Below are 26,096 nucleotides of genomic sequence, written 5' to 3'. Positions count from 1 at the left end.
TGTAGGAGAAGTTGAACCGTCTCTCAGACTACCTCATATAGCAAGAGAAGGTGAGCCTGCTCTGCGTCCTTTCACCAAAATATCCTGTGTACTTAGAGGATTCAATGATAATGGAGTTTTAATCCGAGTTTAAAACCGTGTAGTGAATGCTAGTTTGCAGTTTAGGGCGATGTGATGATCAAGGGGGTGTGGGTTCTTTAATACATCCATGTTTTGGAGAGGTTTCTTTTTCGAGGTTGATTCCCTGTTCGATAACTCAAAGTAGTTATCTCTGCCATTTCCTACAACATCTAGTGTCAATGGTGACAAAGATAACCAATTGTGATGGGTTCAACTCATTTATTCCTAGTTAGCTGCTACTACATTCTACACACTGAACGTTTAAGACGGAGGGGGGTTTTCTTAATTACCCTAGATTCACTTGCATACACTACTTTTAAGGTTTTTTCTCACTGTATTAACTTCTTTACAAAAGGGCAACATTAAGATGCGTAGACAAAAGACATTGACATGTACGACTATCAGTGACTAAAAGTGGTGGGTGGGGGAGGGGGGGGGGGTCTTGCACACATGCAACAATAACACGGCAGACGTCTGGTGACGTCCGCCTGCACAGTGACGGGCCCGGGCCACGCCTCCTGCGGTTAGCGCCTCTGGGGGAAAACTACAACACCCACAATGCATTTCACTGCATCTCATGCAACATCAAGAGCATGCGCTGGGGGCGGCAACTGGAGTGGCATCTTGAAGCTTTAGGAGGGGAGAGCTATTTATCTAATCTATTAATCTATCCTACTATGTATATCCAATTTATAGGAGATTAGAGAGGGTAAATATATCACTATGACTGCTTAGTTGGAAATAAAGATCTTCAAATGTAAACAAAGTCGCAAAGACTCTAAATGATATCCAAAAATACTTCAGACAGTGCAGTGTCCGTGTGGAACCGAATTAGCATCCACGCTACACTAACATTCTCCGAGAGTCTCAGAATGCCATCCCCAACGCGACCCGTGCATATACACCGCACCGAGGGAGCGGCGCGGATATATATACACACAGACACACACACACACACACACACACACACTCACTCACAAACACACACACACACACATCTATGTCAACCAAGAGCACTCTACAGTAGGATTGGAACAGTAAAGGTTGAGCCACAGACCAAGCAGTTGGTAATACAGCTCGGCACGCAGACACCGGACGAGAGCGACTGCAGCAAGGGTTTGACGTGATCGTGTGTTATGTTCGTCCACACCTTAGCCTTCGCCTTGGGGCTGCTGGCGCTGTCGGCCCCTTCCTCGCTCAGCGGGGGGCCGGCGGGCCGCTGGCCGCGCTGGAAGCTGTGCTTCAGCGGGGAGCGCGTGCCTGAGTCACTGTCCTCCCCGTAGGAGTAGGAGCCCGCGTGGGAGTGGGCGTGGGGAGGCAGCTCGGTGGCATCGCTGTACTTTTTGCCCTTGCCCTGCAGGGCGGGGCAGCGGTAGGGGTAGCCGGTCCGGTAGCCCTGGGGACCGAGAGGACACACACACACACACACACACAGAGGGGACACGTCGTCGGGCTCGTCAAACGGGTCAGGGTCGATCAAAACATTCTGCCGTGCTGGTCGCCTCGGGGTGAGGCTGTCGAGAGGGGTCACGCTACCACAGTCGAACCCGACCAAATGTGGTGTAGGCGGACCCCTGGGGAGGGTGCTAGGTTTGTTTGGTTCCTACCAGGTTGTCCAGCATCCTCATGAGGGCCTCAAACTCCTGCTCCCCGACCTGCCACTTGGGGTGCGTGGAGGTCCCGTCGCCCGGCGTCTCGGGGACGCGCGGCCGCTGCTTGTACTTCCCCGGGTCCAGCATCACCAGATTGTCTGGACCCCCAGCGCTGGCCAGGGTCCGCACCTGGAGGGAGAGAGACAGACACACACATTGGGACAGAGAGAGTGAAATACAAGGAGGGACAGTGAGAGAGAGCAGAGATAGAGAGTGACAGATGGGGAGAGAGACACACACACACACACACACACACACACACACACACACACACACACACACACACACACACACACACACACACACACACACACACACACACACACACACACACACACACACACACACACACACAGAGGGAGAGAGAGAAAGAGAAATACAACGAGAGAAAGAGAGGCAGAGAGTTAGACAGACAGACAGACGGGCAGGGAGATAGACATGCACACAGAGACAAACAAAAATCAAAAATAACACAGACAGACAAACAAAGAAAAAACATAGAAAGATGAAAGTCAGTCTGTTCAGTACAGCGATCCCAAAACACACACACACAGCTTTAAGATCAGGCAGAACAAGCGTGCGTGCACTGAAAAGAATAGAGGGGTGTGACCGTGTTTACCTGGATCTCACAGGCCGTGATCAGGTTGTGGATGTAGTAGAAGGCCTCTTCCACCGTCTCCCCTACGGCCACCAGGCCATGGTTCCTCAGGATCAGCACCTGAACAGGGTCACAGAGAGTGTGTGTGGTTGGTGATGAAAATTATTGATTTATACTGTTCAATAATTGTATTAGAAGACCGCAACAGAAGTGTTGTGCTGTTAGACTCAAACCCACACACACACACACACGCACACACACACACACACACACACAGACCTCATCATCACACACACACCTCCCCCCCATTACCTTGCTGGTGGGCCCCAGGTTCTTCTGGATGAGGACGCTCTCGTCCTGGTCCACCAGGATGCCGTGGTAGTCGTGGTAGGCCACCTCGCCCAGGGACAGGGCCTCCGGGGAGATGGGCAGCAGGCCGCACTTCATGGCCGACACCTGTGGACGCCAGGTGAGCCACCGTGAGCGGTCTGGGACCAGCAACCATCCACATCACTACATCGCTTTTGTTTACATTCTTGGGAGGGGGCCTTGATGCATAAATGCTCTAACGGCCCAGTTATGGTTCCACGTTGACGCACCGCAATGATCACGCAGGCGCTATGCCGCAGTCGTGATCCGTTTTGGTTCTGCGTCTGGTTTTAGTGAGCGGACCAATCACAGTCCTTGCTGCTGCGCCGCCTTGACACAAGGTTACTATTTTTGGGAGGCGCACGTCAGACCCTTGCGATGGATGCAAGGAGCGTCCGCAAGGACGTAATGGGTCAGTAAACCCCTTGCGTTGCGTCAATGTGGAACCCTTAATTAGCCTTTAGATAGAACTGGCCCAACTAAGTGGTTTTGACTCTATTGGTAACAAATGTCTTAGGGTAGCCAGGAGATATGGTTACACTGGTTTGATCCCCCAGACTGGTGTTAACTTTAAACCCACTACCAGCAGAGAGGGTGGGGACCGCGTCACGTCCAGCGTGCTCCTTACCGCGGCGCCCGCTGAGCTGTGGATGTGCACGATGCACTTGATGTCGGGTCTGGAGGAGTAGATGGCCGAGTGCAGCGTGAAACCGGCCTGGTTGACGCCCAGGTTGGTGCTCCCCCGGTCCACGATCTCCCCCTGCACGTTCACCTTCACCTGGGACACGGCAACGGAGGGAGGTTAGAGATCTCCCCTCCAGACACAGGCCAGAGTGCAGGGTGTGTTCTTGCCAGAGAGTGGTGATTGAGAGAGTGAGCGTGTTTGTGTGTGTGTGTCTGTGTGTGTGTGTGTGTGTCTGTGTGTGTGTGTCTGTGTGTGTGTGTGTGTGTGTCTGTCTGTGTGTCTGTGTGTCTGTGTGTCTGTGTGTGTGTGTGTGTGTGTGTGTGTGTTCTAAATGCAAGTGTAGCGATGTGATGTGTGGTTTGTGACGCATTAACATTTTTCAAGATTGCAATTGAAAATGTTAAGTCAAGAGGAGTGAAATGTACCATCTACAAAAATGACTATTTTCGAAGAATTGTAAAAAATTCTTACCAGACTGGAAGCAGTGACCTCACTGTACAGAAGCCCAAAGGGGACAATCAGAAAGTTGTCCTGGTCCGAGTTGACCCTGACCTAAAAAGATGAAGCAGGATTAGATGAGGTTTGATGAGGTGATCTAGATTTCAAAGATCATCTAGAAGATCTAGTTAACCTTCAAATGTCCCCCTTTCATAAATCAATTACACACTGCTCGAGTGAAATGCAACGCTAAACCTTCGCAAACAAAACCTTCCAACCCCAACGCTGGACCAAGCGCTACAAAACTAACCAAAAACATAAATCTCTTTAAATCCCTGCAGACTACATCAGTCCGTCGACTGTGTGAGGCCTTGCTGATGAGGACCGGTCTGACTCACTGTGAGGTGGTTGTAGATGAGCTGGGACCAGTTGAACAGGTCGGTGAGCCGGTAGAAGGCGGCCAGCTTGCAGCGCAGCAGCTTCTCGCCCTTGTCATATGAGATGGAGTCAGAGCCCCGGAGGTCGTTCACCGGGGTCACCATGCCCAGGCCTGACAGGAGGAGGAGGAGGAGGAGGAGGAGGAGGAGGAGGAGGAGGAGGAGGAGGAGGAGAATATGAGAGGAGAGGGTGAACAAACAGAGGAGCAGATCATTATGCATCAGGTCTCCTACTCATATGTCATAGAACATGTATCACGTAGGATGTTCTCATGGTTATAACACACAAAACAACATTCCCACACAGGTCTATTTGTGTTTCACTTTGACACCCTCTGTCAAACAAACACTAGTCAACGCTCCTGTACATCATGAACATAAAAAAGCCAGTCCCTTGTATGGAACACATATTAGTCAACATTTCAACATGCATATACATTAATAATCGACATGAAGAGAAACGCCATACAGCCCGTGAGGCCGGTCGGGGGGGGGACTCACTCATGTTAAGCGCGGCCATGCCTCCCTGGGGGGCCGCGGGGTACATGGAGGGCATGCTGGTGGTCATGAAGTCGGCGATCTGCTGCAGGGCCAGCAGGCTGGTGGGGGTCTTGCCCGTCTTCATCTGGTCCTGGATCATGGTCTCCAGCTCATCGCAGAACGCCTGCAGATGGATCAAAACAGAGTCAGGTACAGGCACAGGCGCCGCGGACATCCAAGAGCGGCGAAGAAGAGCGCACACGAGAGGAAGCCAACTGCCGTGCGGTTGCGGTTTGAGTGTCGTCCCCTCCTCTACACACGCCTACACTTGGCTATCCTTGGCTCAGCTGCCTCTTCCACTCCATGTTATTTCTTTTAAGGGCAGGTCACATGACACATCACGTGGGCGGGGTACAAAGCGAGAATACACAGGGCTAGTTCTAGCAGATAGCTGAAGGGTTAACTATTGGCTGACAGCTGATACTGTAATGTGTTACACTGATCTGGACACACCACTGGTAACCTTGATGCGTACATAATACCACATTGATCCTATATTGAAAACGCTGCATTCCAATAGTCGTTCTTTTCTGATGTTCATTTGATAGAAACAGTGGACAACTAACTGCATATACCTAAAAATATCATCGTCTAAATGCTCAGCTGTCCATTGAGCTAGAACCCTCTGGCTCCTCCTAGTGGACAAACATGTTGAGAAGATCTTTTTCCTATTTACAGCAGTAGCACAAACAAGGGTAAAGGGACTTGTATAACTCGTCATGTCCAATTCATTGTTAAATACATTTTGTGACTAAATATTGTTATCCTTTCTCATTTTTGACCCTCATGTACAAAAATGTTGAGACACAACTTCATGGAGGATCATCGTGTTCATAGTCAAAACGTACTTGCGTGCGAGTTTACCTCTGTGTGTGGCTTGCGTGTGCGTATGCGTGTGCGTATGCATTGTTTGTGTGCTCATGCGTGTGTGTGTGTGTGTGCTTATGAGTGTGCGTATGCATTGTTTGTGTGCTCATGCGTCTGTGTGTGTACTTATGAGTGTGTATATGCTTGTCTGTGTGTGTGTGCTTATGCATGTGCCCGTGTGCCCGTGTGTGTGTGTGTGTGTGTGTGTGTGTGTGTGTGTGTGTGTGTGTGTGTGTGTCTGTGTGCTTATGCGTGTGCCCGTGTGTGTGTGTGCCCGTGTGTGTGTGTGCCCGTGTGTGTGTATGTGTGTGTGTGTGTGTGTGTGTGTGTGTGTGTGTGTGTGTGTGTGTGTGTGTGTGTGCGCGCGCTTATGCGTGTGCTGGTGCGTGTGCGCGCCCCACCCACCGGACTCTGCAGGATCATGGAGACCCTCTTGCGCTGCTCCATCATGTTGAAGTCCTGCCTCAGGTCTGGGGCCATGTTCCTCTCCCGCTGGTACTCAGGGCTGCTCTCGTCCACCCGGTCGAAGTAGCGCTCCTTGTGGGGGGCCGTGGGTGGGGGGGCCGTCACCACCCCTGCGCCTGAATCGCCGTTCATCCTGGACTCACCTCCTGCGGGGGGAGGGGGAGGGGGAGGAGAGAAGGGGGGGGGTTACAGTTTTGAAAAAGTTGTGCTGCACGCTTTTCGAACCGGACCTTGGGGTACAACATCATATTAGATTGAAGTTATATCAATTTATTACACGGCTCTTCTCAATGCCGTGGAACACTCCGTTCACTCGCATGGGCCCTTCATAACTTCCGGCAGTGATATATTTGATAATTCACCGTTGCTAAGTATAATTGACCGCCGTCAAGGAAAAAGGATTTTTTGCCTCTAATGACGTCTTTGGTATCACTCCGCAAGTAGTCCGGAACCTTGGGAACCCCATTGTCTTCGGTTGCTGAGCGACGTCAACGGCAGACTATCTCTCTGCTGATCAGCACTACGAATGATGGTTACAAATAAATTGTAAAAAGACACACCATGAAGTTATTTTTTCGTTTAGGCAAGTAGCCGTGTAATAAGCGGGATAATGTATAGAACGACGCCGGTCAATGTCGAAAATAAGTTGTCCATCAGAAAACAATTCAGTTGAATGCTAATATTTTATACTGTATGTCATTTGGTGGACACTTTGTGATGAATAAGGCACCAATCTCCTCATCTATTTAAGTGGAGGAATTTGGATGGAAGCCAAAAAAAGTGTAATACCATGAGTGCATGCAAAGGTTGCCCCACTGCCCCAGTGTGACACCAACCAGGGCAGTGTTAACTAGGGATGGGACGAAATATCGTTTGGCGAAATATCGCGATACAAAACGTGACGATACGCATCGAGTTTGAAAAAAATGGATCGCGAAATGATGGCACTGCCACGTGATTTGTATAGTATATAAATATTTAGTTTGTGCGTTTGTGGGGCAGGCATGCAGTACCATCGGTTGGTCAAGCAGGGGAAAACTAAATGGAAAAAAAAATTCGGGAACGGTGCAGTGCGTCACGTCACAGTCAGGTCACAGCGCATGCGTTAGCAGCAACTACCTTGCCCTCAAACCGCCGGACAATGGAGTCGAATGAGGTCGAAATTGAGGACGCTCCGCCTGGATACAGGTCATTTGTCTGGCAGTATTTCGGCTTTCTCATTAAAAAAGACAAAGACGGCAATAGAGTAACTGACAAGACTAAGACTGTGTGTAAGCTATGCAATGCCGTCACTCCGTACACCACCTCCAACACGACAAACATGGGCCACCACCTTCAACGTCACCATAAAGATGTGAAGAAGGCCCCAGAGAAAACAAACCTACCGAAGGGACAACTGACCATGAAACAAGCACTGACACCAACTCTACCCCTGTCAAGTCCGCGTGCAAAACAGATAACCAGGCTCATTGGCGAGTTCATAGCGGACTATATGGCTCCATTTAACATTGTAGAGAACAGAAAATTCATCCAAATGTTCAAGGTGCTGGAGCCCAAGTTTAAGGTGCCATGCCGAGGACATTTTTCAGAGAAGGTTATTCCGGAAATTTACAATGAAACCAAACAAAGCGTGAAAGAGTGTCTCAAAAATGCCGACTGCATCGCCCTGACCACCGACGGCTGGACGTCGCGTGCAACACAGAGTTATATCACCATCACGGCACAAGTCATCGACGAGAAATGGGAGAGTAAAAGCTTTGTGTTGCAAACTCGTGAGTTAAGTGAAAGTCATACTGGTGTTAACATAGCTCACGTGTTGAGAAATGCACTGAGAGAGTGGGAGCTAACGAGGCCACAAACAACCATCGCTTGTGTCACAGACAACGCAAGCAACATGGACATTGCAGTGAGAGAGAGCGGTCTCCATCCTCACATCAAGTGCTTGGCGCACGTTGTGAATCTGGCCAGTAAGCGAGGCTTGGCTGTATCCCGCGTCGCGCGCCTTCTTGGCCGTGTGCGAAGAGTAACTACATTCTTTCACAAGAGCACCACGGCCACCGCCGTCCTGGCCAACAAGCAAACCCAGTTGGAGCTGCCTCGGCATAAGCTCATCACCGATGTCCAGACCAGGTGGAATAGCACGTACGAAATGCTTGCGCGCTACCTGGAACAACAAGCAGCTGTTTCAGCAGCGCTCAGCAGCCCAGAAATCCGAAGGAATGCCAGAGAAATCGACACCCTGGATAACACTGATATATCAGATGTAGAAGACATAGTGAAACTGCTTAAGCCACTGAAGACAGCCACAACAGTTGTCTGTGATGAAAAAGAGCCCACTGTTTCACTTATAATGCCACTGAAGTACATGATCGAGCAAAGCATGTCACCAGACGAAAATGACACACAGACCATCGCCAACATGAAAAGCGCAATCCTACGCGACATCTCGGACCGGTATTCTGGGGACTGTAATGATATGCTGCAGGAGTGCACAGCGCTTGACCCACGATTCCGAAGCCTGTCCCATCTGAATAATGAACAACGCGAGTCCGTCTATGCCCGGATACGTGAAAAAGCTGCAGGACCTCATTTGCCACGCAACCAGGTAGACTAACTTTCATTAAAAAAAAGAGGTGTGCTGAGCGTGTGTGTAACTGTGTATGTGTAGGCTACAGCCTGAAAACGTATTTCTCATATCGATTGTTTTTTTTAAATTAGTCGATCCGAGGGAGGGAGAGAGAGAGAGAGTGTGTGTGACAGAGGGAGAGTGTGTGTGTGTGTGTGTGTGTGTGTGTGTGTGTGTGTGTGTGTGTGTGTGTGTGTGTGTGTGATTGAAAGACAAATGTTTGAGCTAGTTTTTCTATTTTATTTTTTTAGACCAGTGACACTGATGAAAGAACAACGAGGGCCAGTGCTTCAACACCAGGAGCAGCAGAGCAGGCCATGGTCGAGGTTGAGACGGCACAGGGAGGAGAGCCAGTAGAAGGAGAAAGGCAGATGCAGGATGTGACACAGCCTCCCCCACCAAAGAAGACAGCGCTAGAAGATCTCCTTGGGAGCTCCTACACTACTCTTGAGCCAGTGCAGTCCAGCAGAGGGATTGAAATGGAGATAGTCGCCTACAGAAATGGGATTCCTATCCCACTCAACAGTAGTCCACTTGAGTGGTGGAAAGTTAATGCATATGCTTACCCCATACTTGCCCCCCTTGCCAAAGCCTACCTTTGCATTCCTGCTACGTCAGTGCCCAGTGAACGGGTCTTTTCGACGGCAGGAGACATTGTGTGTGCTCAACGATCACTAATTACACCAGAACATGTCGATATGTTAGTTTTTCTGAAGAAGAACCAGTCCTAGGCCAGGGCCATGACTTAAAAGAGGCTGAGCTAACGTAATGTAGGGTTAAGTGTTCTTGTTTGTGTTTGAAAGGTTGGGCCGTGTGTTTCCTAGTGTGCAACTAAAACAAAAATAAATACGTTGTAATTACGCAGTAATAGTTTGTCTTTTTTGATATCGTATCGTGACATATCGTTTCGTGACCCTGGCATATCGAGGTGCATCGTATCGTGAGTTTAAGTGTATCGTCCCATCCCTAGTGTTAACCCATGCTCAACCAGTTGAGCAACACAGGACAGTTTCTAAAAAGATAAATTGGACAAAGAAGGAAGTAGATAGAAGTACAAGTGCATGACGTGCTCTGCATACACATCCTTGAACATCAGCCGCCCACTCTCCAATGGTTCAGAATGTTATGTTAAATAGCTGCATCTGACTATACACAGTTAAGTGGAAGGCAGGGGGAGGGGTTATTGGGGTTATTGTTTTTATTGTTGTTATATATTTATTATTAATATTTCTTACTGTATTCTATTTATTTATTTAAAAAAAAGCACTGAACAAGATCTGCATCTTAATTTCGTTGTGTAAATACATTGTATTTAACCCAATGACAAATAAGATTCTATTCTATATTGACATATGCTTAGCTTGTCTGCTTGTGCTATTCTACACAGTTGAACACTAGCAGCTAGGACTTTGTATTGACGTGTGTGGGAGTGGGTGTGTGAGTGAGTGAGTGAGTGAGTGAGTGAGTGAGTGAGTGAGTGAGTGAGTGAGTGAGTGAGTGAGTGAGTGAGTGAGTGAGTGAGTGAGTGAGTGAGTGAGTGAGTGAGGTGAGTGAGGTGAGTGAGTGAGACATAATACGATAAAAGAAAGTAAGAAATGGAGAACAATAAGGAAACGATTAGAAACTAATAGGAAACTATGCAAAGGGAAGCATCTATAATCAATCTCATATGATCATTGATTCATTCCATTAACCACCTACTCTACTGTACCCGTACACCCTGTCACCTAATGGTACCACTCAATCAGGCTTCTCAGAGGCAAGGCGTGTCCGGAAGAGAGGAAGTGGTCAGCGGGGATGAGAGGCCCCTGGGAGCCCGAGCCCAGAGCTGTCTGACGGACAGTGAGAGAGGCTTCCTCGAGGTAACCCAGTAGATACTGTAGAAGTGCATGTTGAGTGAGCTAGACAACACCCTCCCCTGACTTCGACTACTTCCTGTCCTGCCACTCTCAGGACAGAGGGATTGGTATTGATGACCTGTTCCCCCCTCTGTTGATTTCCTGTGGCTCAAACCCCTCCAGAAGGGGAGAAACCACAAAGTCCTCCGCACCCGACAGCGGAGGCCCGGACGAGGTGGAAAGGGACACTGAGACACCGCCTGTGTTTTCCTCACAGGAAACAGGATGACATTTTGGATACAAACCCAGGGCTATGGGTGATCCCAGTTAGTATCATGTTCACGCCAGGACTGCCTGAAACAAGAAGCCAACAGTGGACTCTAAATTGCCGTGATCGGAGTGGTACTCACCCTTATTCAGACAATGGACTACAGTGTGTAGATAGACCATTACTTAAAAAATAGCTAAAACTGTCCCCTCCGCTTCCATGACAACTGAGAGTCAAACTCAAAAGCATGTGACCGCGAACACAACACAAATCGTCCTCTCAGTGTGTACTTAGATAGAGTTTTTATGCTCTGTATGATGTTATTGGATGATAATGCGAGATCATTTCTCAATTCAATCATATCTATTTCTCTCTTAATCTAAATCCAAAAAAATGTAATCGACACCTTTGGTACTGGCAAATAGCTTTAGTCACGGATAAAAAGTAAACGTGTTCACAATGCAACAATGACCATCTTAACTCCTCGATTTGTCTTGACACCTTCATAATGTAACCAACACGTTATTGCTAATTTTACACTAGAAATGGGCTCCGATCCCAAACGTGGGCAGTGGGCACCAGCTCACGTTTTCCTCGATTGAAGAAATTCCAGATTGTTGCCATGGAAGTCGAAGCACCGAGGAACACGTCCATCTTAGAAACCACACAGGGGCCCTCTTCATCCACAATAAATCCACTTTGATTCGGCTCACTGGCATCTTCCTTCTGTCTCTTCCTTTGAAACATCTCGTAATAAATTGGGATAAAGTATAGGCAGTGAAAAACGACTACAGGAGACGGCTGTACTGGGCCTTCCCCTCCAACAGTTCTGGTGTGGAGTGGCCTGCACCAGACCGCTGCCCAGGGCCTGTCCTCAAACAGATCTGGTGTTGAAGAGCCCCCATGTTTTGTTCCAGCCAACTGGGTCATTAGTTACGCTTCAATGCATCAACAGAGATGGACCTTAGTACGGTTGCCAAACGTGCTCATTAATAAACCAACCCTCAACCCCGTACTCCGTTATGAATAAGATATTGTTTTGCTTTTCACAGAATAACTTTTTCCGATACGTTTTCCTGCGGGCACAAGACAAGATAATGCAATTACCAGAATGAAGTCAGCTTTTTGCCACTAGGCAGAATCCACAAACGAGGAGATTGTAATGTTTCGTCAACGATTCTTATTCTGTCCGCCTGACTCTGCACTTACAGACATTGAGTCTGGAGCTTTACTTTTAGTTTTGCAAGTAAGAGAGTGACTTAGAGCCTCAAATCAAAGCTCCTCCCAGCAGATACATACATTGAATGGAGGATGTAGTTTAATTAAACAAAATGTACATTAAACAATCACCATTAAGTGTGTGAACTGTGATAACCCTTACTGTACAGTAATTTGATAACGTTAGATAACGTGTTTGTTCATAAATAGGCTTTAGTTATCAAGTTCAAATCATCAAACATTTAGAATTTATATATTTCCAACCATAGATTACAATTTTATAGCAGAAAATTTCATACAACTTTTGGAGATCTTGCCTAAACATTGAATACAGGAGCATTAGACAAGCCTCATAGTTCGCATTTGCAAGAGCATAGGTTACCAACAATATGACCACATCCCAACATTAGACAATTACAGGAGGTTGCAGAGCTATGGGGTAACAGGATATACTCCATTCTTCCTTTTGGTTGAAGCTATGCTTATTGAAAACCACATACTGTCATATTTAAAATACATGTTGATGAGCAAGGTGTTAAAATGTGGAGGAAGATAGGACCGCTCCGATCACTATGGAAACTAAACTCATTACCATGGAAACTGGAGATGGTCTTCAGCCATGACTGTTATGTAAGCACAGCTGATCGTATAGCTCAAGCCAGTCTGTGTGGAAACATGCACTTTTTAAAAACAGCAAATCAGCACACATGTTAGTTAGACATCATTTACAGATAGGAGAAAATTTTATATGTAATGTTATAATCTTGACCTTTAATCAATATTATGGCCATGCATCATATGCTTTATCCAATTATAGATAATAGATGCATTGGTCCAACCATTATAGAATAATGCAGCAATTATACTGAATATAAAATATGTGTGATTTTCCAACCACAAGAAGTAATTATTGAACCAGCATGACTTGTGCATGGAAATAAAGGAAGAGTTTGCAAACCATTTGCCTGTGCCAAAAAAAAAACCTCTGAATTCATGACATTCGCTCTAGTACAAAGGGTCATCTGGAGGGAGAACTGAATATTTAAACATAGTGGATGTTGATGGCCACTCAAAGTGGAACCATGAACCAGGATAAACAAGTACCAATGTTAGTAGCATGTTTACTTTGAAATGCCATGCTGCTGATCTAGATCGGTTCCACTGATTATCAGCTCTGCCCAGGTTTCCCTCTCCCCACATGACGTGCAGAACGGCAAGCCAAACTTCAGGCTTCAAAATGTCCCTACGGAGAACCAATGGATGACATCATCGACGCAACACCCACACCCATGTTTTGATAAAGTCTGCGATCCAACTAATGTTCCGACCAGACCGACCTCGAGGAACATCAACAACCTATATATTCGGCCAGCTGTAAGCATTACGTCAGGGCAGATAACTCCCATTTCTTTCTAACCCCAGCTTGGGAACAACACCAGTGGCCCTGTGGCCTAGCCTATTGTACCATCCTATGCAACCAGGCAGTTCCGTCAAGTAGACAGTAACATATACAGAAAGTACGACATTGAAGAGGGCCAAAAGGTCACCAGGTCAGGACCATAAGCAAGCAGAAACAACACGCTTCATTGAAATTTCCTATATTCAATACAGAAAAAAAAATGAAATACCCAACAGCTGGTTCCAGCGACAAGTTTAGTCGTGTACGAAAGTAAATATGCAAATACTGTAGCTGAAGTGTTTTTTTTTTTGCTATTGCTCCTTTGGTGGCTATAATAATGCCTCCGATTCATACAGTAATTAAAAGAGAATTGGGGAATGTGTTGTTCACCGAATAGACAATATCCAATAAGTAAGTTTGTGACTTAGTTTTCAATTTTTTGTTATTTTCGTTTATGATGATGTTTGGTCATTGATAGAGGCAGGCATCTTGCTCAAAGACGCCTACATGTAGCGTGCAAAGATTGGGTTCGAAAACAAAACAATTCAACTGGGAGTAGAATCCTTCACAAAAATCATGTTAGCTTTCTTAAAGATCGTAGTAAGGGCAAATATATGTATAGATAAGCTAAGCAGCAACAACACCAAACTAACAAATCTGTACATAAAGATATTATGTGGATGTATGGAGGTACAGTCTGCTTTTCTCTTTCTTTCTCAGTTTTGCCTTTGAATGGAATTTCCCTGTTGCCTCTGGAGACTGACGCCGTGATTAAAATGGTCGTCTCAACAACAGTGTGCTCTCATGAAAATATGTACAGACAAAGAAGAAAATCCTCAATCATCGATTTAGCTTGCTCCAAAAATATGCCAGTCTAGCAGAACCCATGGAAGCACCACAAAAAGCCTTTAAAAACCAAAACAGTACAGCATTCTGACTTTTCTATGAGGCTGTGGGTCACTGTCTCTATGGGTTTAATGACGTCTTCGGTTATTCAAGGGACGGCCAATCCAGCGAGGGTCTTTATATCTCAAAGCCGGACGCATTGGATGTCATTTCAGGGCAAGAGTATCCCACAAGCAGCCTGCTGTTTATTGTGGGTGTGTGCATGAACGAGTGGGTCGCGTGCGTTTAATAGCCAACCCACACTGTTGACCAAGTGACGGAGGGGAAAGGAATGCATCTAGTGGCCTTTTAGCGATGTGCAGCAGGGTGCTCGTTATCTGTGTGTCTGTGTTACCCCGGTGCAAAGTGAAGGAGCCTGTACATCGTCTACCGAAACAATAGATCATATTACTGAGAATCTAATATAACTGCAGTTTCCAATTACTTTGATTCATTAAATAAAGCCTGTTCTTATGAAGAACACCACCTCCAACCCTGGATTGTAAACTAAAGACTTAATCAAAGAGGCTTAGGAATCAATGGAAGTAAAGCAGGAGAAAAGGGATCGCAATGGAGAGTATGTAATAATTGAGTAATTAGGGTTTGGGTTATGACACAGCATACTAATACTCCAGCTTCTATTTGAAACAGAGTGGACTGCACCTTTAGAGTGGTTACGATCAATATGGAGCCGCACCGCAAGAGGAAGACCATACGAAGGCCCTGATGGTCACTGTGTGAGCGGGCCGTCTCTGGGAAGAGAAGGGAGGGGATGGCAGGCCAGTGGCCTCCTCATGCCTTTATACCGGCTGATAGCTCTCTCCATCGATCTAGCTCTCTGCGTGTGTGTGTGGCCAGCACAGATCAATCATGTTTCATATGTCTCTCCCAGCCCAGTGATTGACCAATAGAGTCTTATCTTTGGTACCATACTTGTCCATTTGAATAATTCCCACCACATTTTTCCTTTGGTCAGCAGAAATGCTACATGAGATTCATTCAACTAATGTTTAATCCTCATTTAAACAGCAAAACAAGACACAAAAGACAGAACAAACCTTGGTGTATCCATAACACAGCCACTACTCAAATGTTTCTCAGACAATGTAATCTCATGGATTGATTATGTTGAGCAAAGCAAAAGGAAGGGTTTGGTCCTTGCTTTAACAATTATTTGAACAACGGCGTCTTCGAAGGCTTGTCTATTTGCCCATTCCTAAAGAGGCGAGACCATCAGCAAAACAACATGGTGTTTTCTTATCATTTTGCTGCAGATTTCAGCAACGACAAAAACACAAGTATGATCTAATACAACAAGGGAATAACTGTTTCAGCTCCTCCTGAGCTAATGTGCTGTGGCAGAGGAGAGGTCAAAGATTGTGGCTGGTGGTGTTTGCATGCAGGGAGGGTGGTAGTGTAGACTGAGTAATATAGGCCTAGTGCCAGTGAACCAAATTCAGTTGAAATAAGGAACACATTTCCATCTGCACTGCAGTCAAGGGAGTGGACGAAGGGTCCACTAACCCCCCCACCCCCATACAGTGTGTGTGAGTCAGGGGGTTATGGACTCCCGCCAAACAACCCCCACGCCCAATAGGACAGGAAGATACCTTCCCATACAAAAACACAGATAGACGGACCGACACGTATATTGGTGGCTAGGGTTGTAGTCAAACTATGCTAATCCTCGGATAGCGAGGGGGGAGGGGCTTTACGATTGCATTTACAGGACATGTACATTAGTCAGAGGACTTAACAGTTTACAGTCCATGTAATACACACTATGGCCTAAACAAGTGATGCACCAAATGGCTAAGAGGAAAGACAATAACCAATGACCACCTATGATGAACATTTTTTGGAAACATTCCAAGGGTTTCATTATGGTGACTTCTTAATATGTAGGGCTACAAAGACGTGGGACCTATCCACACCAGCCAATAGGACAGCCTAGGGGTAATAGGGGGCTTTTGCAATAACGTTCAAAGCTAGCGTAAAACTCGTCCATTTGCTACAACAAGCAAGACCTGGGCATACTATATCTATATATATATCTATATATATATATATATATATATATATATATATATATATATATATATATATATATATATATACACACACACACATATCTTCAGACATAGCGATGAGTCAGCGTCATCGATAGTGACGTTCTCCCATTTTAACTATTTAAAGCACGACGAGCGATCACCAGCTGAGTGTAACCACAACTAACCGATCGACCCCACCATCCATGATCCAGTCCTATGACCAGGAGCTGAACCACCGAGGTCAACAGCGACCACATCCTAGGCTGACTTTAGAGGGAAACGGTAACTAGACCGTTATTAAAGTGTTAGTTAACGCATTAACTAAGGTTAGTTAACGTACCCTCAGTGTTACCGGGAACACACGGACACAGACACCAGCTTGAAAGCAAAAGTACCATAGAAAGAGCAAACACACACACACACACACACACACACACACACACACACACACACACACACACACACACACACACACACACACACACACACACACGCCCCTCTGCAGACTCCATGGATCGCAGAGCACCGTTAGCATTAGCAACGTAGCTAGCGGGCTTGCTATCCGGAGCAACCACAAAGAAAACAGACCGTAATAACTCATCACCTCGTTATTACATTCACACTACTGCACGTATTGTTCGTGAGATCGTACACTGCATTGTTGAATTCAATACGTACCAACTTGTCGCTGGAACAATACAATAAAAACAATGCTCCGCGAAGATGCCAGGCGATTTCACTATTTTATCCCCTACTGATAATAAGGGGGATCCTCGCCTCTACTCGCACCGCCCATCCACTGTCTGCCTACTTGGGTGCGGCAAAAGATTAATGCTACGCCTCGTCATTGGCTGAGAACATAATAACACAGGGCAGTTACGACGAACCCGATTGGTAGTCAGGATTTAAGCCCGCCTACAACCATATATTGGTGCAGGGTATATGTTATGTTGTCCTTATAGTCGACTATTATGCAGTCTGCATAGAAATGACTAGGAAACATTAGTTTGCAGTATTTAAGTGTATTTATATACATCCAATGTTTGTGTGCAACGCTGTACTGGGTGACTGATTTTAACAGAATACCTCTATAAATATGAACCATTGTGCCTATAATTTCTGGAGTTGCCGGACGAACAACCCAGACAACTTTAAATATAGCGCCCAGACCTTGCCCTGAAGAGTTGACCCTCTGGTCTCTGTCACAACCATGAGTGTCAGTCTTGCAATAGTATAATACACTGTATGGGTCTGGCGCCCTCAGTGTTCAGTAGTGGCAAGGTATTAGACAAAGCTGGTATGAAGACTTAAAAGGCTTCTTCTAAATGGACTGTGTTTGCAGTGGCCCATTCTCCTTACAATTAAGAAGAAAGAAAGTTGAGTTGAGTTTTATTTGCATCTAAATATTTGAATGTATTCAGCAATATTCAATTGAAAGAAAGTTGGCAAAAAATTAGCAAATACAAATATGGTTTTCGTTGGAACTGCGCCACCAAATATACATTTCAAACAAAACACAAAACAAAGCTTCGTTATCCCAGCTTGACCGCCAGAGGTCACTGCTTATCTACTACATACCTAAGGTTTACGCCTGAGTCATTGCTGCTTTATAATATTAGGTAAGTGTGGTTAGCGTTCTCCCAATCTTATTGCAAATCATTGTAGTTCAGTCTTATACTGGGAACTTGTTATATTTTTTAGTCTATTGAATATGAGGAAAATATGAAGCTACGATAGTTACTGAAAGCCTGGATACCCAGTGTTATTGTCCATCACAAAAAAAAAGATTTAGATCATCAGTGTTCATTGTTTATGTGTGTCAAACAGACATACTGTGACATTTGCTCAATGCCATAGGCCGTTCTGCAGCTGCATCTTCTCAAAGCATGGTTGAGCACATCATATGTACTAGAAAGGTAGGGCTGTATGTCTTTTTGTATTTTATTGATGTAAGCCATATATATACATGGATATATGTTTGCTGTGGGCCCACAGATCGCTGAATAATCTAGGGGCATTGGGTTCTCTACACCAACAGAGAGATATGTTCACATTGTACTCGACATGTTCAATGAGAGCCCTTCATTATTAATTCATTAGTGCATAGCATACTTACAACTGAACATAGAATTGTCAATACTGCACATGGAATGGAAGTGGTCAACAGCACAAATGAACAGGTTAGTATCACATAGGATGTGCATATTGTGTGGTTTTATGTTGTATTGTTGTCGGGATGATCGGATTTCCCCCCTTGAGGGAGTCAATAAAATGCTATCTCATCTTACCTTATCTGATGTCTCAACCACCATTGGCCCTTTCAGGGTCTGGTAGCGATTGTATTCTGCCCAGCAGCATGGAGATACCCCATCAGCTATAGGAGCTCTAAATAGATCTGACCGGCAAGTCTGGCACGGAGAAACAACATAGTCTACAGTCTTATATACTTGTTAACTCACTCATAGTCTAATGTTTCTGTATGTGCGTGTCATTTGTGTGTGTGTGTGTGTGTGTGTGTGTGTGTGTGTGTGTGTGTGTGTGTGTGTGTGTGTGTGTGTGTGTGTGTGTGTGTGTGTGTGTGTGTGTGTGTGTGTGTGTGTGTGTGTGCAGAAACTGAGAGTGAGAGCAACAGTGAGAGAAACAGAGCCTGAGAGTGAGAGAAACAGAGACAGATAGACCGAGAGAGAATAACCCAGAGAGATTAATAGAGAGAGAAAGTTGAAAAGAAAAAGGAAAAAAAGACTGCAGCAAAGAAGGCAAAAGAACCCAGACAGAAAGGGCAAATTAATACACATAATGTATAACCATAAATTGAACCACTTGTATATAATGGATATAGGCCGTCTAAGTGAAAACAAATCATCCAACCTCCCTTATTGCATTAGGAGCAAATCGGCCCACATTCCCCGTTCACCTGTTTCTTTTAGCAACACATGTCACTGTGGTGGAAGATAAGCACAGCTGCTTTTCAATTCAGCCATCACTTAAAGCTCCCTGAAGTCCACAGAGATCTTAACTGGAAGCTACCAAATCAACAGCTTACTCACAGGATAACAAACTGGATTGAGAGACATGCAAGGTATTTGTAAGGGGAAAAAAAGTGCATGCTACAGGAATTACACATGATAGACATGGCAACCTTAGGCAAAGCATAAAAGTATGTAATACTGCTTGAGATGATATATCTGCGTGATATGCTATTTTAGTTGGTTTTGGCAGGCTAAAATACTAAACTGTTATAAATGTTATTATATTATATTATATTATATTATATGATATTATATGATATTATATTATATTATATTGTAATAATATATAACAATTGTGGAGCAAATTTGAAATGAGCACCCAACTAAACATAAAAATACCATTTCAAAAGTGTTTAAAATTCCACCTGTAATGCAAACTGGCATACTGTTGTTGTTTTTTTTGTTTTGTTTTTTCAGCAGCAAAAGCTGTGACTGAATGACGGCATTGTACTCAGACTATCGCCTTGGAGTCGCCCTCCAATCCCTCATTCCCCTCCTCCTCCTCCTCCTCCTCCTCCTCCTCCTCCTCCTCTGTCGTGCGGTATAACACAAGGGGTCAGTCTGTCCGTACTCGACTTTGTTTACACTCCAGTCCTGCACTAGAGAAAACGTTATGTAACCCTTCGCCCCAAATCAAATAGCGACGTTTAGAGCACCCACCATACACAACCCCTCTCTCATACACAATGTGCACTGTCACTCATTTTCTTGAATTAGGTATATTATTTTGCATTGTTAAATCATCATCAATAGTAATGCTATCGCTATTGATATTCCAAAAACTAAACTTTTAGGTCCACTGTTATTTATTTTGATGGATAAAATGAAACACATAAAACCAACCCAAAAAACAAGGCCCTGAGTTTTCATAACGGGCCAGAAACATTTTGTTTTTTGTTTTTTTGCTTAATGCATGTGATCCCACATCCCAGTGAGCAGCACCATAGGTTTATCTCGCTCCCACGCCCTCCGCTCCCTCCTCCCACTACAGCCGTGTTAATGCAACAGCCTCGGGGAGCGCCGAGTCCAGTCGCCGCTACCAGCCGCCATGCTGAGCAGAGAGACACGCAGCAGAGAAACTTAACTTGTCAAAGCTCCTGCAACCACACGCCATCTATCGACTCTTTTGCACGGGACGAAGGATACATTGCATTGAGTCAATATCGGCTTCCCTTCCCTGTAAGTGTCCCTTTTTTGTCTTAGTTAGAGCTATATTTATCAACTTTGGTCCGCCCGTCCGTTTAGTCGGGTGCTCATGCGGTCCCGTCGGCTTGCAGACTCGGTGCTGCACTTGTTATATTGTGAGATTCCTAGTATAAAGACTGTATAAAGATTGGGTTGGGTGTTAGCAAATGCAGTCTGTTTTATAGTATTCACAATGCACGACTACTTGTAGACTAACATTTCTAGTAACAACGAGTGGGGAGCTTTACATTCAAATTGGATAAAATACTATTTAACGGGTTTTGGAAGGTATGCATTATGCCAATCACTTTCAAACTGAGAGTTGACATTTCATGTGGTTCTTTGTGCAACATTAATTTCGAAATATGGATTTGGAAAAAAAACGTCTGGATCTGAAGTTGTTCAGTTTAGTGATTTAAAATCACTGATTTCTAGGGGCCAGTATGTTCCTGCAGAGGACATAGTTGGGCTCCTGTCAATGGCGTTTATCAATCGACGGAGCTTTCCTTCTTCGAATAATTTACACTATATTCAAAGCATAAACGTTTTCAGCGTATCGTCTTAGTTTGCTAAACAACTTCAAACGAACTGCACTAGTGTGGCCAGCAATGAATATTACTCAATCAAATATAATATGATTGATTATGATTTTTGTTAACAAGAGAATGTAGGGATGTGCTCCCTCTCCAAGCGTGTCTCTTAGCATGATGTTTTTTTTCCCTCATCTCCTGGAAACGTGTCTGTATTGCAGCTGCAGATAATCGGTGCACAGTCGTAAATCTTTCACCTGTCCTGTCCATGTCTAGTCAGAGTTTAATAACCTCTACATTCTCCTTGCTTTTTCTGCCGTGAGGAAATGATGCCACCTTGGTTCCTAAACACGCTTGATGGTCAATATTGCGTCGAGCAATGTTGAGCTGTGGCAGCCTAACCACGAGAATCCGCTCAGAAATATTCCAGAGATTATGGCATAACAGCTGCTATGAGTGCACCGCCCTGCTTTCTCCACGTCTTTAGAACGTGATTAATTAGTGACTGCTGTCCAAATGCTGCCACACTGAAAGTTAAAGAACATAGCTGGAACTGTGTCTCAGAATCCATCCACCTCCTTGCATAGAAAGACTGGGAGACAGACGACCAACCCATATGTGCTTGTGCCACTGTCTCTAATAAATGGGCTACAGCTGGTCCATCCAACCCTTCCCTCTCTTTAAGGGGGCCCTCAAGGTGTTTATTATTGCAGCCTACCCACTACCACAACCAGGTTCCCTTCCATAGGTCCTTGGACAGACCGTGTCCTATAAGGCATGGGGCAGGCATCCGGGACATGTTGATGCAATGGCCCGTTGGCACTGGGGTAGGAATCAGGACATGCCACTAGTCCCTCAGGCGGGGGGGGGGGGGGGGGGGGGGGGGGGGGGGGGGACAAGTCGAGACAGGATATTGCTGTGATGTGTTGCCCCCGCCCACCCCAGCCCATGGCCTATCTGCGGACCGCTGAGCGGATTGCAGTCTAGTCGTGAACTCGATGTCCTTCAGGGGAACCATTGTATCCGGGTGTCCCTTGTTTTGACGGTTTCGTGCCCGCGTCTGTTTATTCTCAGTAGGTTCGAAGTGAAATTTGTGTGTCCAAGTTGCATTTTGACCATGCTTAACCTAAAGTCCATACAAGTATGTAAAAGTTGATTTGACTTCAAAGTTGGCGTTGATGTGTGGGATCACACCATCAATGGTTTACTAACTGCCACCTTGAAGAGCTTAGAGAACTCGCTGCTTTTCGAAGGGACAATTGACAAATTGACGATGTCTAGATGGATAGAGTAAAGCACCCTATTAATCAAAACCTATGTAATAAAGTACGCACAAGAGAAGATGATTATATGATAGCTAATTGAACAAAGGGTTCTCTGTTTCATCTTTTTGGTCTTTGATGAATCAGTCTGTGAAACTTGAAAACTCTGATAATGTCGTCACCATTGGATACATAGTCACTTTATTTACATGGACTTCCACCAGAAGAAGGCAAGGTTATTGCTGTTTTATCTCATTTTAACATGGCATATGAAACATCTACCATTGAGTAGATGGCAAAAAAAAACCCGCTTTTGTCACAATCTAAGGACTTTTACATTCTGTTAGTAAATCAACCGTGGCACACTTTTTAAATAATAACACATTTACTAGTTATGAATCACGCCTTTTCATATTTTCAACATTGTTCGGCCCTGGTGGAGTGGAACGGTGAAAAATGTGTTTACCCCTTTGGCACATGGTAATCAAATTAACTATGTAAAGTTCAGTAACCAGTTCTAATGCTTTCGTTTTCACAACCATTGAAAGCACAAGACTTGCATGTCTTGGTCGAAATAGCCAGAGATACTATTCCTGGTAGGGAACTCGCATAAGCATGCTCGTTTGCGTTTTACATGACCCCCATCGTTATGATCTATAATCCAATTGAAATGGTTTGGAAAGGGGTTTCAAATCAGGAACTGAAAAGACGCCTTGTTTCAAACTCAAACTGTCAAACAGAAATGGTTCCCTTTTCCATTTATTTTTTGAACACAAGTTGATTATCTTGATGTCTTGTTTATTTTGGTTACAGCAAAGGCCATGCATCGTAATAGAATTGAAGGTTAACATGCAACCCACTACTGTTGGACTTGTTTCTCGGCAAGTACTCCAGTTTTAGAGTGGCCTTGACTGTGAGGGCCGCTCTCCTGCTGGGTGGCGCACTGTAAGAGATCCTCCTCGTCTGACCTTTACCATCACAGGCGGATAGCAGCCATTGTTCTCCCACCTCCAACCACCGACACCGATTAACAATTCTGATTAACCTGATTCTTTCTCCCCCCCCCCCCCAAGTACATAAGCGTCCTATCCTCTTACTTTCTCTCTAATACCCGAGCTACCCAAGGCACTGGACACATCACGCCACCTTTCAGGAACTTCAACACTTTTATGTTTTATCAGTTCCTCGCTGTAAGTACAAAACCCACCGGTATTTCGTCGGAGCCGACATGAAGCAATCAGTCGCTCAGCATCTATGGTAATGTGGGCCCGGGGGCCAGGAGCCCGTGGAGGCTGTTGCTGTCCATTGTGCTGCGGTGTGAGTCACAGAGCATTACAATGCAGAGGACCATTGTCTGTTATCTCAGATGATGAGGACTCTGGGACGACCCCTTTCCAAATGAACGCCTCAAAGCCACACCCTGGTAAACCAGCCCCTGGTCACGTTTGGATCAGTCCTGGGAGTTGAGCGCAGTGTTGTGTATAGCCATAATATTTAAAGTGGACCTATGTTTTCATATAGATATAAACAGAACGGATTGTGGGTATTTGATGCTTTCTGTTAGGTCAACCTGCGTTTATCACAGCCAATAGTATTGTTAATAAGTGGGGAAACTTTGAATGCGTACAAAGGTATAAAATAGTGTACTTTTTGTGTAGGCAGCCATGATGAATGCGCTAACAGATGGTTTTATCAAAGTTTCAGTTTCTCAGATATGAGAAATGCAAAACTTAAATTGAATATGATTTCAAATGCGAAGGCCACTATACCGTTGGAAAGCACTGCACCTTTTTAAAAGAGTGAGTACTGTGCACAATGTTAAACTTTCAGAAATTGTCAGCTTCTTTTTCCTTCCCCTGGGGTCGAACCTTTTGCGGTTTTGAATTGTAAAGCAGCGAACCACCTTCTGCTGCACAGCGTCAAACGTTACCTGAAGGGACAGCTGTTGTTAGATCTAGAATGCGTCTCTATATCCACCCTTGGTCCACACACACACACACACGCGTAAACACACCGTCTGACCGCAGCTCAGTGGCCATCCCCTATATTCTAGAGGAGATGGAGCGAGGGGTGGGGGGCGGGGGGGGGGGCATCCATCCCTATAACAATAGACACACTCACTCACATGCACACACAAACCTCCCCCCATCTCCCATCACCCCTCCCCCTCTCTTGAAGAAACATGTGGCTTTGACGCCTTCCAGAGGCACCATCTCGGCACTGGCGTTTTCCTTTTCCCAGCTTGTGTGTGAAGGAAGGGGAGAGCTCCATATTCTCCTCTTTTGTCAACGTTTATCTTAGCACACGGGTTTGGGATGAAATGGGCAGCCGGCCAGAGGCATATGCTAGCGTGGTCAGAAGTCTCTCTCCTCCCTCTTCCTCCTTCCTCTTATTTCAAAATGCAGTCTCCTTTTGATCTCAAAGGTTACGCTGGCGGATCGGTACTTGGAAGGAGGCGGGCACTTTAAATGAGGGGAGTGTGTGGGTGTGTGTGTGTGTGTGTGTGTGTGTGTGTGGGAGAAGAGACAGACCAATGCACGACTAGGAAGCAGATTTCATCACGGTGGCGGTTGTCTGGTGGAGGACCGGGGGCTGGTTTGTCATGAGAGCCAGCAGGCTGTGAGGATACTGACACCCATTGTGCAGCACCATTTGGACGGCAGATCTAAGGCTGTGAAGGAGCTCTGGACCTTTTACCTTTCTGTCTCTTTTCTTTTTATTCAACCGTTTGTGACTGTGACTCTGAATATGGTAAGGTTTGATACGTTGTGAATGAAATCAAGGGTGGATGTGGGTGAGTGTGTTGTCAAGAACAAGAGGGGGAAAAGGTTGTTTTTTTTCCTGCAGCTCTGCTCTAGATGGGTTGTTCACGTTACTGTGAACTTGTGCCCATACTATTTTTACCCAATTGTGCATCTAGGTGTTGAATAATTCAGCGCCGTGGAGGGATGACCGTCATCCTCTGGCTGCGGCAGATAGTTTGGGTGCACTTGGCTTGTTTATGTGAGAGGACAGTTTTTATAATTGCCTATTTATAATCTTCACAACGAAGAAACGAAAAATGTTTTCGATTGGATGATTGGATTCAATTGACTTATTTGGTAGTTATGAATGTCGGTTGTTCTATTGTTTGACATTCAGTGGAATTCATATTTTGCCTTGGGGTTTAATTGCAAATTACCTTTTTAAAAAAAGGAACGCAAGGATCCATAACTTGGAATGCAGCCTTTCACATTGTCTGTTGTTGTTGCCCCAAATATTGCAGTGGAACCAGCCCACTCGTGCTATTTGTTGTGGGAACACGGGGCTTGGTAGGTAGATCAAAGCAGTCCAGACACTTAAAAGGGAGCGGTGCTTTTCCCTCAAAGGAGTCCGACCCCTGGCTGCGTTGTGGCCATCCCGCCTTGACATCCATTTAGATCCTCGTTGTGTAGCTCTAACGACTAGCTACTACTAGCTACTAATGACAGTGGTGGTCTTAAGGCTTCACAGCTAACCTGCGTCCTGGCTTTTTAAAATTGGATCAATGAATGTATTTTTGCCATGTCAGCATTTCCCAGGGTCTTTGTCTAGGTAGCGCTAATGTGTACACTGCGCTAGGTGTCAAGTTTGTTTACATACCAGAGAACCCTTA

The 26,096-nt window shown here is 45.4% G+C and overlaps 3 protein-coding genes across 15 annotated transcripts in view; 2 read left to right on the top strand and 1 right to left on the bottom strand.

Moving 5' to 3' along the window:
• add1 (adducin 1 (alpha)) overlaps nt 1-17,272 on the bottom strand; it is a 30,262-nt gene extending 12,990 nt beyond the window's left edge. For 3 of the 9 annotated variants that reach the window (XR_003974054.1, XR_003974056.1, XR_003974055.1), the window contains exons 1-10: nt 11,491-11,722; nt 6,112-6,317; nt 4,801-4,963; nt 4,261-4,412; nt 3,896-3,976; nt 3,368-3,517; nt 2,683-2,826; nt 2,392-2,490; nt 1,728-1,901; nt 1,178-1,516 (exon numbers count right to left, since the gene is read on the bottom strand). Coding sequence is in view for 6 of the 9 variants with exons in the window: in XM_030342298.1 (XP_030198158.1) it covers nt 1,178-1,516; nt 1,728-1,901; nt 2,392-2,490; nt 2,683-2,826; nt 3,368-3,517; nt 3,896-3,976; nt 4,261-4,412; nt 4,801-4,963; nt 6,112-6,317; nt 11,491-11,650 (1,668 nt within the window). In the remaining 3 variants the exon portion in view is untranslated. Of the gene's footprint in view, nt 1-1,177; nt 1,517-1,727; nt 1,902-2,391; nt 2,491-2,682; nt 2,827-3,367; nt 3,518-3,895; nt 3,977-4,260; nt 4,413-4,800; nt 4,964-6,111; nt 6,318-11,490; nt 11,723-17,134 lie in introns of those variants that run through there. The other 6 variants (XM_030342299.1, XM_030342298.1, XM_030342293.1 and 3 more) reach the window with 6 other exon arrangements.
• LOC115532493 (zinc finger BED domain-containing protein 1-like) lies at nt 7,036-9,658 on the top strand. Its single transcript, XM_030342313.1, has 2 exons — nt 7,036-8,776; nt 9,049-9,658. The coding sequence occupies exons 1-2, from the start codon at nt 7,214-7,216 to the stop codon at nt 9,526-9,528; spliced, it is 2,043 nt and encodes a 680-aa protein (XP_030198173.1). The 5' UTR covers nt 7,036-7,213; the 3' UTR covers nt 9,529-9,658.
• A 3,223-nt stretch (nt 17,273-20,495) lies between the features above and the next one.
• sema4d (sema domain, immunoglobulin domain (Ig), transmembrane domain (TM) and short cytoplasmic domain, (semaphorin) 4D) overlaps nt 20,496-26,096 on the top strand; it is a 34,379-nt gene continuing 28,778 nt past the window's right edge. For 2 of the 5 annotated variants that reach the window (XM_030342288.1, XM_030342291.1), the window contains exon 1: nt 20,496-20,664. The gene's annotated coding sequence lies outside the window, so the exon portion shown is untranslated. Of the gene's footprint in view, nt 20,665-24,966; nt 25,214-26,096 lie in introns of those variants that run through there. The other 3 variants (XM_030342289.1, XM_030342292.1, XM_030342290.1) reach the window with 2 other exon arrangements.

This window comes from Gadus morhua, chromosome 19 (genome assembly GCF_902167405.1).
Source record: "Gadus morhua chromosome 19, gadMor3.0, whole genome shotgun sequence".
Taxonomy (NCBI): domain Eukaryota; kingdom Metazoa; phylum Chordata; class Actinopteri; order Gadiformes; family Gadidae; genus Gadus; species Gadus morhua.
This window is presented reverse-complemented; position numbering and strand designations above follow the sequence as displayed.